The 14,436-nt window shown below is 42.3% G+C and overlaps 1 protein-coding gene across 1 annotated transcript; it reads right to left on the bottom strand.

Moving 5' to 3' along the window:
• Positions 1–4,767: 4,767 nt before the first annotated feature.
• On the bottom strand, positions 4,768–10,479 carry pskh1 (protein serine kinase H1). Its single transcript, XM_041837404.2, has 3 exons — positions 10,119–10,479; positions 8,285–9,417; positions 4,768–5,564 (listed from the first exon to the last, which is right to left on the bottom strand). The coding sequence occupies exons 2-3, from the start codon at positions 9,218–9,220 to the stop codon at positions 5,247–5,249; spliced, it is 1,254 nt and encodes a 417-aa protein (XP_041693338.1). The 5' UTR covers positions 9,221–9,417; positions 10,119–10,479; the 3' UTR covers positions 4,768–5,246.
• Between the last annotated feature and the right edge of the window lie 3,957 nt (positions 10,480–14,436).

Consider the following 14,436-nt stretch of genomic DNA (forward strand, 5'->3'; position numbering starts at 1 on the left):
TTTTCTACATTTTGTTATGTTACAGCCTTATTCTAAAATTGATTAAATTGTTTGTTTCCCCTCATCAATCTACACACAATACCCCATAATGACAAAGAAAAAACATTTTAGGAAATCTTTGCATATTCATAAAATAAAAACGGAAATATAACATTTGCATACCTATTCAGACCCGTTACTCAGTACTTTGTTGAAGCACCTTTGGCAGCGATTACAGCCTCTAGTCATCTTGGGTATGACGCTACAAGCTTGGCACCCCTGTATTTGGGAGTTTCTCCTATTCTTCTCTGCAGATCCTCTCTAGCTCCGTTCATCTTTCCCTCGATCCTGACTAGTCTCCCAGTCCCTGCCGCTGAAAAACATCCCCACAGTATGATGCTGCCACCACCATGCTTCACCGTAGGGATGGTGCCAGGTTTCCTCCAGACATGAATCTTGGCATTAAGGCTAAAGAGTTCAATCTTGGTTTCATCAAACCAGAGAATCTTGTTTCTCATGGTCTGAGAGTCCTTTAGGTGCCTTTTGGCAAACTCCAAGCGGGCTGTTATGTGCCTTTTACTGAGGAGTGGCTTCCGTCTGGCCACTCTACCATAAAGGCCTGATTGGTGGAGTGCTGCAGAGATGGTTGTCCTTCTGGAAGGTTCACCCATCTCCACAGAGGAACTCTGGAGCTCTGTCAGAGTGACCATCGGGTTCTTAGTCACCTCCCTGACCAAGGCCCTTCCCTCCCGATTGCTCAGTTTGGCCAGGCGGCCAGCTCTAGGAAGAGTCTTGGTCGTTCCAAACTTCTTCCATTTAAGAATGATGGAGGCCACTCTGTTCTTGGGGACGTTCAATGCTGCAAAATATTTTGGTACCCTTCCCCAGATCTGTGCCTCGACACAGTCATGTCTCGGAGCTCTACGGACAATTCCTTCAACCTCTTGGCTTGGTTTTTGCTCTGACATGCACTGTCAACTGTGGGAACTTGTATAGACAGATGTGTGCCTTTCCAAATCATGACCAATCAATTGAATTTACCACAGGTGGACTCCAATCAACTTGTAGAAACATCAAGGATGATGAATGGAAACAGGATGCACCTGAGCTCAATTTCGAGTCTCATAGCAAAGGGTCTGAGTACTTATGTAAATAAGGTATTCTGTTTTTTACTTTTCATACATTTTCAAACATTTCTAAAAACCTGTTTTCACTTTGTCATTATGGGGTTTGTGTGTAGATTGATGAGGGGAAAAAAGTGTCTTTAATCCATTTTAGAATAAGGCTGTAACGTAACAAAATGTGGGAAAAAGTCAAGGGGTCTGAAAACTTTCCGAATACACTGTATGTTGCATGACAAACACAGAGTTGTTAAACAAAAAAGTGTCTACTTACAGAAACATAAACATCAATGACATCAACAATACAAATGTAATTTATAACAATAGGCACTTCATGTAACAAACAGAGATGCTCTTAAAATTGAGTTACCATTATGTCAACAGGTGACCAAGTGAAGTATGTGGGGGGGAAGACACCACTGCACTTGACTGTGTATGCAACGATTTACAAAACAAATAACAGCAGTAGGACCAACAGTGTAGATAGAGAATAATGTAACATTATAGGAACACCAAAAGAGAGACTGAGGTCAGCTGATACGGCTCTGTTGACTTTCTAGTATCTTAATTTCTTTTGCTTCAAAATACCACAGCTTCTCACTGCAAATTACTTAAAAGTACATATGACCACATCATACCAATTGCTTACAATGGGTGGTTCTGGTTGGGGAGTACAAAAAGCTAAACACAAAAGTATCTAACAAGAGCAGTTGTAATTAAGACATAAAACCTACAGCCTGTCAACACAATAACCAAAAGAGGTATAAATCTTTTTCTTTTTTTTAACACACAATTGCTTTTGAATGACCCCTCAAAATGAAATGCTAGAAACTGGAAACGATCAGGTAAATGTGATCAGGTTCTTGATCCATCACTTGAATAGAATTAGAATAAGTGCATTCACAGGCTATAACAAGGTACACTAAAAATAATAAAACCTTGAAGTATTGAAGATAATTATTTAAAAGAACAATGTAAAATACGTCATCACAACACTCCAGATTTGTTTTTAAGCATATCATTTTATGGCAATTATTCTTGACTATTAAAAGACTTGACAACAGAGAACAAGTGCCAGATTTGAATTGGTCTCTCCCAACAGCTGTCTGTGAGCTCTATGACTGGCAAAGCATCCACAATATCACAAATATTGTTGTCAATCAACTAACTATACAGTTTGTTCAATGACAATTATGGAAAAAATACAATAAAAACATGACATGCCTGCATTACTCTGAACAAATTGGAAAGAAATATTTGATAACAAATTAAATTAATACTGAGCCTTCAACCAATATTGGAGTTTTCTCCATCAGTTAGCGACCTATTGGATCGATTCTCCATCAGTTTGTTAAATTACACATCACTTGACGTGTATACTTCATTACAACAGGGCTGTCCATCTCAGACGGTGTAGCAGGACCAGGAAAGTGCAGAGACAAGACAGGGTTAGATCCGAATCAGTCCCCAGTCCCCACAATGAAAACTCTGCAAAAGCGCTGGCTCATCTTTCCTTATTTAGAGTTTCCAGTCAACCTCCCATAGTCTTTCAAGATCACAGTTAAAAAATAATCCCAAAATGAATAGAAACAACTCCTACATTTACACGTTACAAAAACTGAATCCTGGCAAGAAAAATACTTAATTTTCAAATCATGAAAGCAACTGGACAGAATACAATAATATTGGATATACTTGACTTCTAAACCAAAATTAAATAAATACATGTTTATTTTGGCCTTCATTAACCAGGTTTCCATCCAACTGGATAAAAAAATGTCACGACAGGCCTGATGGAAACAGCACATTTTTCTGTACACTTTCCAAATGTCGACAAAACACGCTACACAAGGTGGGATCTTTTTGTGTCTGTAAAATTAATTATCTGAGAAATAGAGGTGGAAATGCTTTTATGCACAAATATTGATAGAACCATCATATCGAAGTAAACTTGGAGTCACGTGATGACATGTATGGTCCTCCCACTATAACTCGGGAAAGCATGCAGTTTATTAGGCAGATGAAATAAGTTATGATGAACTTCACAGGGTGGTGAAAGTGCACAGTGATGAGCTTGAGGCTCCTTTCCAATAAATATCGAGGGTCTTATTCTGGTGACATGATGTCCATAATAATCTCATCATGTAGGCTATACCTGCACAGTATCTGCGAGTTGTTGGCTAGAGCGCAAGTGTCAATACCAGAGTGGGCACATTCGCTATATAACACCATTTTTTTGTGACAAAACCATCAGATTTGAAAATGCGATGGAAACCCATTTACTTATATTTTTTTACAGGAATTGAACAGCAAAAAAGTTAATTATATGTGCACTACGTCATCACGCACAGCCTTTTATCCACAACAAGTCAATTTGCTGGAAACACATCTCTGGTGGGAAAATATGCATATTGTTTTTATGCAGATTTTTGGCATATTCACATGAAAATCTGTCGTCAATTGGATGGAAACCTAGCTACTGACATACTTGTGTTTTAGCACAAAGTATCACTGTATTTTTTGTACGTATCTCAGGATATATACACTACATTACCAAAAGTGTGTGGACACCCCTTCAAATTATTGGATTCGACTATTTCAGCCACACCCATTGCTGACAGGTGTATATAAAATCGAACACACAGCCATATAATCTCCATTCACAAACATTGGCAGTAGAATGGCCCGTACTAAAGAGCTAAATGACTGTCAACGTGGCACCGTCATAGGATGCCACCTTTCCAACAAGTCACCGTCAAACTTCTGCCCTGCTAGAGCTGCCCCGGTCAACTGTAAGTGCTGCTATTGTGAAGTCGAAACGTCTAGGAGCAACAACGGCTCAGCCGCGAAGTGGTAGGCCACACAAGCTCACAGAACGGGACCGCCAAGTGCTGAAGTGCATAGCGCGACACTCACTACCGAGTTCCAGACTGCCTCTGAAAGCAACGTCAGCACAAGAACTGTTCGTCAGGAGCTTAATGAGATGGGTTTCCATGGCCGAGCAGCCACACACAAGCCTAAGATCACCATGCCCAATGCCAAGCGTCGGCTGGAGTGGTGTAAAGCTCTACACCATTGGACTCTGGAGCAGTGGAAACATGTTCTCTGGAGTGATGAATCACGCTTCACCATCTCACAGTCTAACGGACAAATCTGGGTTTGGTGGATGCCAGGAGAACGCTACCTGCCCCAATGCATAGTGCCAACTGTAAAGTTTGGTGGAGGAGGAATAATGGTCTGGGATGTTTTTCATGGTTTGGGCTAGGCCCCTTAGTTCCAGTAAAGGGAAATCTTAATGCTACAGCATACAATGACATTCTAGATGATTCTGTGCTTCCAACTTTGTGGCAACAGTTTGGGGAAGGCCCTTTCCTGTTTCAGCATGACAATGCCCACGTGCACAAAGCGAGGTCAATACAGAAATGGTTTGTCGAGATCGGTGTGGAAGAACTTGACCCGGCCTGCACAGTGCCCTGACCTCAACCCCATCCATCACCTTTGGGATGAATTGGAACGCCGACTGCGAGCCAGGCCTAATCGCCCAACATCAGTGCCCGACCTCACTAATGCTCTTGTGGCTGAATGGATAAAGTGGATCTAGTGGAAAGCCTTCCCAGAAGAGTGGAGGCTGTTATAGAAGAAAGGGGGGGGACCAACTCCATATTAATGCCCATGATTTTGGAATGAGATGTTCGACGAGCAGGTGTCCACATACACTACATGACCAAAAGTATCTCCACCAAAGCAAGTAACCCACTGTTCTTGTAACATAAATTCACAGCAAATAATCAAGAACGAGTGCAGGAACAGTATTTTAACACCCCTTCCTAAAACTTAATTCCTATAATTTTGTTCAACAGATCCGTTTAGATGGACAGCTTCAAGTGACCATTTCTACAGAAACAATATAATCATGACAACAATAAATAAATATGTGAGACACACAATGACAGGAAAGAAACATTAGGGAATAGGAATCTAGGAAAAAAGGGTGAAATCTGAGGATGTTTTGCTTGCTGCCTCAGTGGCACTATGGCCTAGGAGCTGAATTGCTGTTCCAGGCAGCTGCTGGTAAGTCCCTGCTTGTGGTCTCAATGAGACACACAACATTATGAGTTTCAACATTGCAACCCACGTAACTATTACTCAGCCATTGTATTGTTGTTGGTAGCGGCGGTTGAGTTCACGCAGCTCTTTCTCCCGAGCACGGCGAGCCTTGTTGGACTTGGTGGAGCGGCTGGAGCGTGTGGACTGGGCAGACTTGGTGCTGTGGCAGCGTGACGAGGCCCTCTTCAGGAGGTTTTGGGAGATGGAGCGCTGCAGGTTCTTCATGGAGGACGACGCGGCCATGCTGACGATCCAGGGGTGCTTCAGAGCCTGGCCTGCTGTTAACCTCTCACTGGGGTCAACAGTCAGCACACGGTCGATGAAGTCCTTCGCCAGGTTAGACACACTGGGCCATGGCTGAGCAGGGAGAAAGAAAGAGGTTTAAATGTTGAGAAACTGCACATTTCAATGCACTATTGGGGGGTCAAATCAAAGTAATTAAGTAGCAGAGAGAGTCCATTTCTCTAGCACACTGGTTGATACCAGTTCAATTTTGGGACATGGCTATAACGAACAATACACACAAGAGGGCAGCACTGTGTAAAGCAGCTACAGTTTAACATTACTGTACTGTAAGGCTCTGTAAACCTACAGGCTACATTTACATTTACGTCATTTAGCAGACGCTCTTACACGCTAATAGCGCAGTACTAACTTTTCAATGTGAACATAAAGGCCAATAATTTTTCTGTAGAGTAACATACGGTAACGAGTTATTGAGTACAATTTCAGAACCCTAGGATCCAAGGGAAAAGACATGGCCAAGATTGTCTTTCTCTCATCCAAAGCGCTGTCCAGTGATAAACAACAGGGGGTGGTTGCCATCAGACTACAGCATAAACATTAGGCCTTTATAAAGGAAAAATAGCTACACCCATGTATGTTACCCCCACTGAGAAGCTGAGCCTGTCTGATTCAGAGTATAAGAAAGGCCCTGACGCACACACACATTAAGCATACTGTGGTTGCTTCCAGGAACTCCAGCCTTAGGCTACGTCACAAAGTCACGTAGGGGGGTCGTGTTGGAAGTTTAGAGATGACAAGACATGAGCATTACGCCCAGTCGAGAAACACAGACACACGTTTTTGATTAAAATGAAACCTAACACATAAGCAACTGTCTGCAATGCATCCAGTATGAATTTAACAAAGATACATCTTTTAGTTGTTTTTAACTTACCTTTTGATTCTCTGCAAGGATTCAGGTGTTCCTCAACTCTTTTGGCATGATTGGGTAGCTTTGTAAATATGAGGAATCTGTCTTTACTACAGCGGAGTCAAAATCCTCTTCATTTTCATTCGAGTTCTTGACCACTAAGCACACTCAAGTGCCCTACTGAACACTTGTTTCTACCTCAGTCAGATGTTACTAGGGCTGTTGCAGTGACCATATTACTGCCACATGAGTCATGACCGCAGTAAAATGACATGTGACCGTTGAGTCACGGTAATCTCCTCTTATGCACTCTGGACATGCGTTGGTAGTACTCAACTCGCTAAACAATCATCAGGTCGCTAATGGCCTGGTACTCGGGGCTCTATTGTCCCTCTAACCACTATGACGTCAATGCAAATTCAATCAAAAATCACATCAAACACTTATCATCAAAACAGTATGTGGTTTTAAAACTTACCTAACTGTGACTCATCAATTTGAAGAAAGAAGTTCAACAACAGGTTGAAACTGAGTGGAAAACATGGTCTTTGTGGATGTTTCAAAGCCTAACGCAACGCTTTCTAAGGTGAGGATGAATTCAAAACGAATAGGCCTATATATGAGCCCAAGCCCGAAAAAACCCCCTGAATTAAAATAATGACTGTGCGTATACAATACATAGCCTACCGCATATTATGCATGGCAGGAAAATAAAAACTAATTTAAGATGTCTTCGGTACATAATTACAGAGTTAGTCTACAATTAGTGAATTTGTATTTGATTTTGAATAGCCTAGTAATAGGGAGTTTTTAAAATGTTCATAATTAATAGGCTGACATTACCAACTTGCGTTTCCATCTTCACCCCTCTCTCCTTCATTCCTTTCTCGAGCACACAGTGAGAGGGGCTATCAACAGTTTAATTAAATATGTTATATCTTAAATCGAACATATAGGACCTGTTTCAAATGATCACTTTTATGCTCAACACAGCCACTTCATATGCGCACTCGCTCCGGAATTGGGAAAAATATCCCTTCTATTTTATTTAGCTAAATTATATTCTTCTTCCTATAAAATAATATAAAATAATGGCGTGGGACTTAAAGCATATCTTGTCTGCAAAATGAACTAGCCTAAAGCCTATGGCATGGCGCATAGCCAGATAACATACAGTAGGCAACTGTTCTTCTGAAATACATTTTTCGTCATATCATGTTTCTTTAGCCCGGCCTAAAATAAATGTATTTATTGTGATGGTGTATATTCAATTGATTTATTAGAATTTTTAAAATGTAGATGTTCCAAAAGGTGCGCATCAGCAGCTTGTATGCGGCTTGTATGCGTGGAGGCCTGGGGATTGCTAAACGTGTTTATGTTAATTAACAGTCAATTACCTTGAGGCCGGCAGTCTTTTACATGACAATAACCGGCTAACAAAATGTCATGACCGCCGCAGCCCTAGATGTTCCACCCCCTGAACTGTAAACTGCTGCATTTCCTATCACCCAGCAGACACCCAATATACAGTTTTTTAGACCCACAGATAAATCTCATATGAGCTTAACATACATGACACATACACAGCTTACAGATGTTACATCCCCACGCCGACATGATGCTGAAGGTATTTCTGATAATTACCATCATGTGTAGAGTCCACTACTCCAAAACAATCTACTCAAATATTTGTTTTAAAATCTACAGTGCCTTCAGAAAGTATTCATTTTTTTTCTCTCACCCATCTACAAACAATACCGATAATGACAAAGTGAAAACATGTTTTTAGAAATGTTTGTAAATCTACTGAAAATGAAATACAGTAATATCTTATTTACATAAGTTGACACTCCTGAGTCAACAAATTAGTAAGAAACAGAAAATAAATGGATGAAGAGGGTGTAACGTCATATGTGCTTACCTCCCCAGAAAAGCTGTACTTCCCCTTGAGGATCTGACGGTAGAGGCGCATGCGGTTATCATCCTCAAAGGGCATGGTGCCACTTAGCAGAATGTAGGAGATGACCCCCAGAGCCCACATGTCCACAGCATTAGTGTATGGCTTTCGTACCAGGATCTCTGGGGCAATGTACTCTGGTGTCCCACAAGTGGTCTTCATCAAGCATTCATCACCTTTTTTACGAGTGCTGGCCAGCCCAAAGTCAGTGATCATAATCTTAGAGTCCGCTCCGGGGTGATAGTAGAGCAGGTTCTCAGGCTTGAGGTCACGGTGGGTGATGCCAAGTGTATGTAGATACTTGACCCCGTCCAGTACCATCTGTAGGACGCGTGTAGCATCACGCTCTGTGAAAGAGCCACGGGCGATGATACGGTCAAAAAGCTCTCCCCCTGTAGCCAGCTCCATCACCATGTATACTCTCTCAGCTGTCTCAAACACCTCCATCAGCTGGATGATGTTGGTGTGGCGTACACGCCGCAGGACACACAGCTCTGACTCACATACCTCACGTCCCTCTCTATAGCGCGTCTCTATCATCTTGATGGCGTAGGGCTGCCGCGTGCTCTTGTGCTCCACTCGCACCACCCGACTGAAGCTACCTCGGCCTATCAGCGCCTTAATGTCATATTTGGCTGTGACCCGTGGGTCAAACTTAGCTCGGTACTTGGCTACCTTGTTTCTGCGTGGGTCAGAGGCCTCTGGTTGGCCTGTATCTGGGGGTGCCTGGGCCTGGGGTGAGGGAGAGCCTGTTTTCTCACCTCTCATTTTACTCCCACTGCCGTCGCCTCGGATGAAATGTTTGTAGATGTCGGTCTGGGGGGGCTCCACCTTTTTGACCAAGTCTAGCTGGACATCTCCAGGTGGCTCAGGGAGGACCTTGCTCGTCCTGCACCCCATCACATCACAATCCTGTCCCGCTGGGAGCAGCAGGACATCCTTATCGCCCACACAACATCCAAGCACTGAAAAGCATCAAGCCACAGCAGGCTGCCAATGTTCTTGAGGAAATGCTGCAGTGGCCCACTGAACCAACTTTATCAATGGCAATCACTGTGGCAGACCACTCAGAAAATACTTCTCCACACTGTAGTAGACTGAAAGAAAGAATACAGCGTAAACAATTATACATTTAAAATAAATCACTGTTCTATTCCAAGTTCAACACCAAAAAAAGTCCATATAGGCCTATTTGCAATGCTGTGGCAATGTATCACATGTTCTACCTCAACTGAGAAGTGTTGACTATACAAAATAAAATCAATAATTATGTTAGTAGAATCAACACTGGGCTGTCTGGTAAACGTTGTATAATCGGGCCTACCAAGATTGCCTATAAGAAAGTATGCATGTGTTGACATAAGGCTAAATAACGGTTCAGCTCCCCCATCCCATCTTATACTGACCTTGTAAACGAGGAAAATAGTGGTATTGGCAACAGCCGCCATGTATGAAATATATAATGTATCCACAATTGAGAAAATGATACATTGTGCAGCTTACGACAACATTGTATCATTTGGTGGATGTAGCCAGCTCAATTACTTTGTCGGCCATGATGATTGTAGCAAACCTAAATGCCGATAGTAGCCTAGCATTCCTCTGTAGCATGAACTAAAAGTATAGGCCTAAAAGTTGTCTGAAAGTTTGTGGTTGGGATTTGAAACAATTTGCAAGATAAAGTTCCAGGCCATTACATTTAATCTTGATTGAATGTTATATAAAAAAATAAAATAAAAAAAAAGTACATGTAATCTTATTCTGGACTCTGAAACATCAAAACAACATAAAATCTCACCTTAGGTCCTTATATCCAAGTTAGCTAATTAGCAAGCTAGTTAGCAACATACGACCGCGGGAGTAACAAGGCAGGAGTCCACAACTTGCCAAAGCCAACCTCCTCCTCACCCCACTCTCAGCTGTTCTCTATTTTTTTGGTTCGGATTTTTCAAAGTTGAATCCAGATGATAAAACGGCATACTGCTCCCTTACGTTTCAAGTAAATTGCAACAAGTTTAGGGCTTCATTTTGCGCGTAAAGGCAACAACACGGTGGCAAAAAAAAGCAGATAGAAGCGCTCAGTCGTTCGCTTCATAAGACGGTGTTTATGAGTGGGACCACCTTTTTTCCTGCAAACTTCTTCGTAGGAACGACCTCCTCGTCGGCTTGTTTCGACCCCAGAAAATCCTCACGAGTACGTCCTGAGGTCACTTCCTGGATACAAAGAAAAGTACCGTTCCAACGCATATATATATTTTTTATCTAAAATATTACAAGAACAACTGTCAAAAGTGTGGAAAATACATGAAACGTTGAAATAGCTCTTGAATTACAGTGTAGGGCAGACCTACCTGAAGTTATTGTCCTGCTAACTAACTATGTCATAATTGTTTCATTATTAGGCTAATGGCATAAGTGTTGATGTGGTTAATTCTATGAATTTCTGAATTTTGTTTTCTCTTGATGCTGCAAGGTCTATATCACAGCTAGGCTACTTGAAATGTGATCTGGTGTAAAGACCTGAAGCCTAAACCTCAGAATGTTGCTCTATAAAACCAGAATAGGTTAGCTACATTTTGATTAGGCTTAATTACTGGGAATTATAAACAAATAAACATTGTTCTGCTTTTTAATTTTACCAGACATATCCTCAGGATGGCGCTATATGCATGTGATATTGATTAGACCAGAGTTCCCAAACTGTGGGGCGCTAGGGTTTTTATAATGTATTTGTATTTTAGGAACTCAGTCCGGCTTGAAACGTTCCCCAATGTTCCCCAATGCTGGAATGGGGGCCCGAGTGAAAATGTTTGGGAACCCCTGGATTAGACCACTATCTCTCACCGTTTTCCTTATGATTATGCAACCCCCGTCATCTGTTGTATTCCTATTACATTTTGGGGATGAAATTTACTTCATGCTTCTTGCTGAGCTTGTGCTCAACTGGCTACATGGGTGACTTTTGAATTAGAATGTTCAGATAAACAATTCCACCAAACAGGGCAAGGCAATGAAAAGCCTATGGTTTTTATATGGTCAATGAATGTTATGAATTGTGTTGGATGAGTGATCAAATCAAATCAAATCAAATTTTATTGGTCACATGCGCCGAATACAACAGGTGCAGACATCACAGTGAAATGCTTACTTACAGCCCTTAACCAACAGTGCATTTATTTTAAACAAAAAAGTAAAAATAAAACAACAACAAAAAAAGTGTTGAGAAAAAAAAGAGCAGAAGTAAAATAAAATAACAGTAGGGAGGCTATATATACAGGGGGGTATCGTTGCAGAGTCAATGTGCGGGGGCACCGGCTAGTTGAGGTAATATGTACATGTGGGTAGAGTTAAAGTGACTATGCATAAATAATTAACAGAGTAGCAGCAGCGTAAAAAGGATGGGGTGGGGGGCAGTGCAAATAGTCCGGGTAGCCATGATTAGCTGTTCAGGAGTCTTATGGCTTGGGGGTAGAAGCTGTTGAGAAGTCTTTTGGACCTAGACTTGGCACTCCGGTACCGCTTGCCGTGCGGTAGCAGAGAGAACAGTCTATGACTAGGGTGGCTGGAGTCTTTTACAATTTTGAGGGCCTTCCTCTGACACCGCCTGGTATAGAGGTCCTGGATGGCAGGAAGCTTGGCCCCAGTGATGTACTGGGCCGTACGCACTACCCTCTGTAGTGCCTTGCGGTCGGAGGCCAAGCAGTTGCCATACCAGGCGGTGATGCAACCAGTCAGGATGCTCTCGATGGTGCAGCTGTAGAATTCTTTGAGGATCTGAGGACCCATGCCAAATCTTTTCAGTCTCCTGAGGGGGAATAGGCTTTGTCGTGCCCTCTTCACGACTGTCTTGGTGTGTTTGGACCATGATAGTTCGTTGGTGATGTGGACACCAAGGAACTTGAAGCTCTCAACCTGTTCCACTACAGCCCCGTCGATGAGAATGGGGGCGTGCTCAGTCCTCTTTTTTTTCCTGTAGTCCACAATCATCTCCTTTGTCTTGGTCACGTTGAGGGAGAGGTTGTTGTCCTGGCACCACACGGCCAGGTCTCTGACCTCCTCCCTATAGGCTGTCTCATCGTTGTCGGTGATCAGGCCTACCACTCGTCGGCAAACTTAATGATGGTGTTGGAGTCGTGCCTGGCCTTGCAGTCATGGGTGAACAGAGAGTACAGGAGGGGACTGAGCACGCACCCCTGAGGGGCCCCCGTGTTGAGGATCAGTGTGGCAGATGTGTTGTTACCTACCCTTACCACCTGGGGGCGGCCCGTCAGGAAGTCCAGGATCCAGTTGCAGAGGGAGGTGTTTAGTCCCAGGATCCTTAGCTTAGTGATGAGCTTAGAGGGCACTATGGTGTTGAATGCTGAGCTGTAGTCAATGAATAAATTATTGCCACAGTCAAACAGCCTGTAAAGGGCAAAAACAATCTGATGTGACATTGGAAATGAGACTGCAGTCCCCAAAAACAAATGTCCTCCTATTTCTCAGCCTATACAGCCTGGCCACACCCTATATAGGCCCCCCAGATCAGACCTATGTGACATTGTCATCCTACAAGAAACATGATATAGAGGAGACAGACCCACTGGTTGCCCTCTAGGTTACAGAGAGCTGGTAGTCCCATCCACCAAACTACCAGGTGTGACAGGGAAGAGACTCAGTGGGTATGCTAATTTGGTATAGAGCAGACCTAACCCACTCTATTAAATTAGTCAAAACAGGAACATTTTACATCTGGCTAGAAATTAATTAGGAAATTATCTCAACAGAGAAAAATGTCCTCGTGTGCTACCTATATCCCCCCAATAGAATACCCATACTTTAATGAGACAACTTCTCCATTCTAGAGGGGGAGATCAACCATTTCCAGGCCCAGGGACATGTACTGGTCTGTGGCGACCTAAAAGCACACAGGGGGACAAACTCCTACCTGGAGGTGACAGCATTCCCTCCCAAATATGCCCCCCTAGATACAACTATGACAAAACAACCAACAAAAATGGGTTGCAAATCCTGAAGCTCTATCGCACACTGGGTCTGTACACAGTCAATGGTAGGCTTCGAGGGGACTCTTACGGTAGGTACACCTTCAGCTCATCCCTTGGCAGTAGTACTGTAAATTACTTTAGTCTCTCAGAGTGTTCACAGTCAGCCCACTGACACCCCTATCAGATTACAGCAAAATCACAGTCTCCTTGAACAGAGCAATAATCAATGATCAGGCATCAAAGCCAAAGGAAATGCATAATATTAAGAAATGTTATAGATGGAAGGAAAATAGTGTAGAAACCTACCAAAAATCAATTAGGCAACAAGAAATTCAATCCCTTTTAGACAACTTCCTGGACAAAACATTTCACTGTAATAGTGAAGGTGTAAACTTGGCAGTAGAAAACCTAAACAGTATATTTGACCTCTCAGCTTCCCTATCAAATCTAAAAATTCCAAGCAGACAACCTAAGAAAATGAACAACATTGACAAATGGTTTAAAGAATGCAAAAACCTAAGAAAGAAATTGCGAAACCTATCCAACCAAAAACATAGCGACCCAGAAAGCCTGACCCTACTACGCCTTCACTTTGGTGAATCACTAAAACAATACAGAAATGCACTACAGCAAAAGAAGGAACAGCACGTCAGAAATCAGCTCAATGTAATTGAAGAATCCATATAATCTAACCACTTCTGGAAAAATTGGAACGCACTAAACAAACAACAACACGAATAGTTATCTATCCAAAACAGAGATGTATGGATAAACCACTTCTCCAATCTTTTTGGCTCTATAACAAAAACATATACAGTACATGATCAAATACACATTTTAGAATCAACTATTAAAGACTACCAGAACCCACTGGATTCTCCAATTACATTGAATGAACTACAGGACAAAATACAAACCCTCCAACACAAAAAGGCCTGTGGTGTCGATGGTATCCGAAATGAAATGATAAAATATACAGATCGCAAAATCCAATTGGCTATACTTAAACTCTTTAACATCATTCTCAGATCTGGCATCTTCCCCAATATTTTGAACCAAGGACTGATCACCCCAATTCACAAAAGTGAAGACAAATTTGACCCCAATAACTACCATGGGATATGTGTCAAC

Source organism: Coregonus clupeaformis, chromosome 19 (genome assembly GCF_020615455.1).
Source record: "Coregonus clupeaformis isolate EN_2021a chromosome 19, ASM2061545v1, whole genome shotgun sequence".
Taxonomy (NCBI): domain Eukaryota; kingdom Metazoa; phylum Chordata; class Actinopteri; order Salmoniformes; family Salmonidae; genus Coregonus; species Coregonus clupeaformis.

Excerpts from the sequence above, each read along its gene's own strand:
- pskh1 (XM_041837404.2), bottom strand. The coding sequence starts at position 9,220 with ATGGGGTGCAGGACGAGCAAGGTCCTCCCTGAGCCACCTGGAGATGTC. Across the intron at positions 5,565-8,284 it reads AGTACAGCTTTTCTGGGGAG|CCATGGCCCAGTGTGTCTAA; the intron begins GTAAGCACATAT and ends CTCCCTGCTCAG.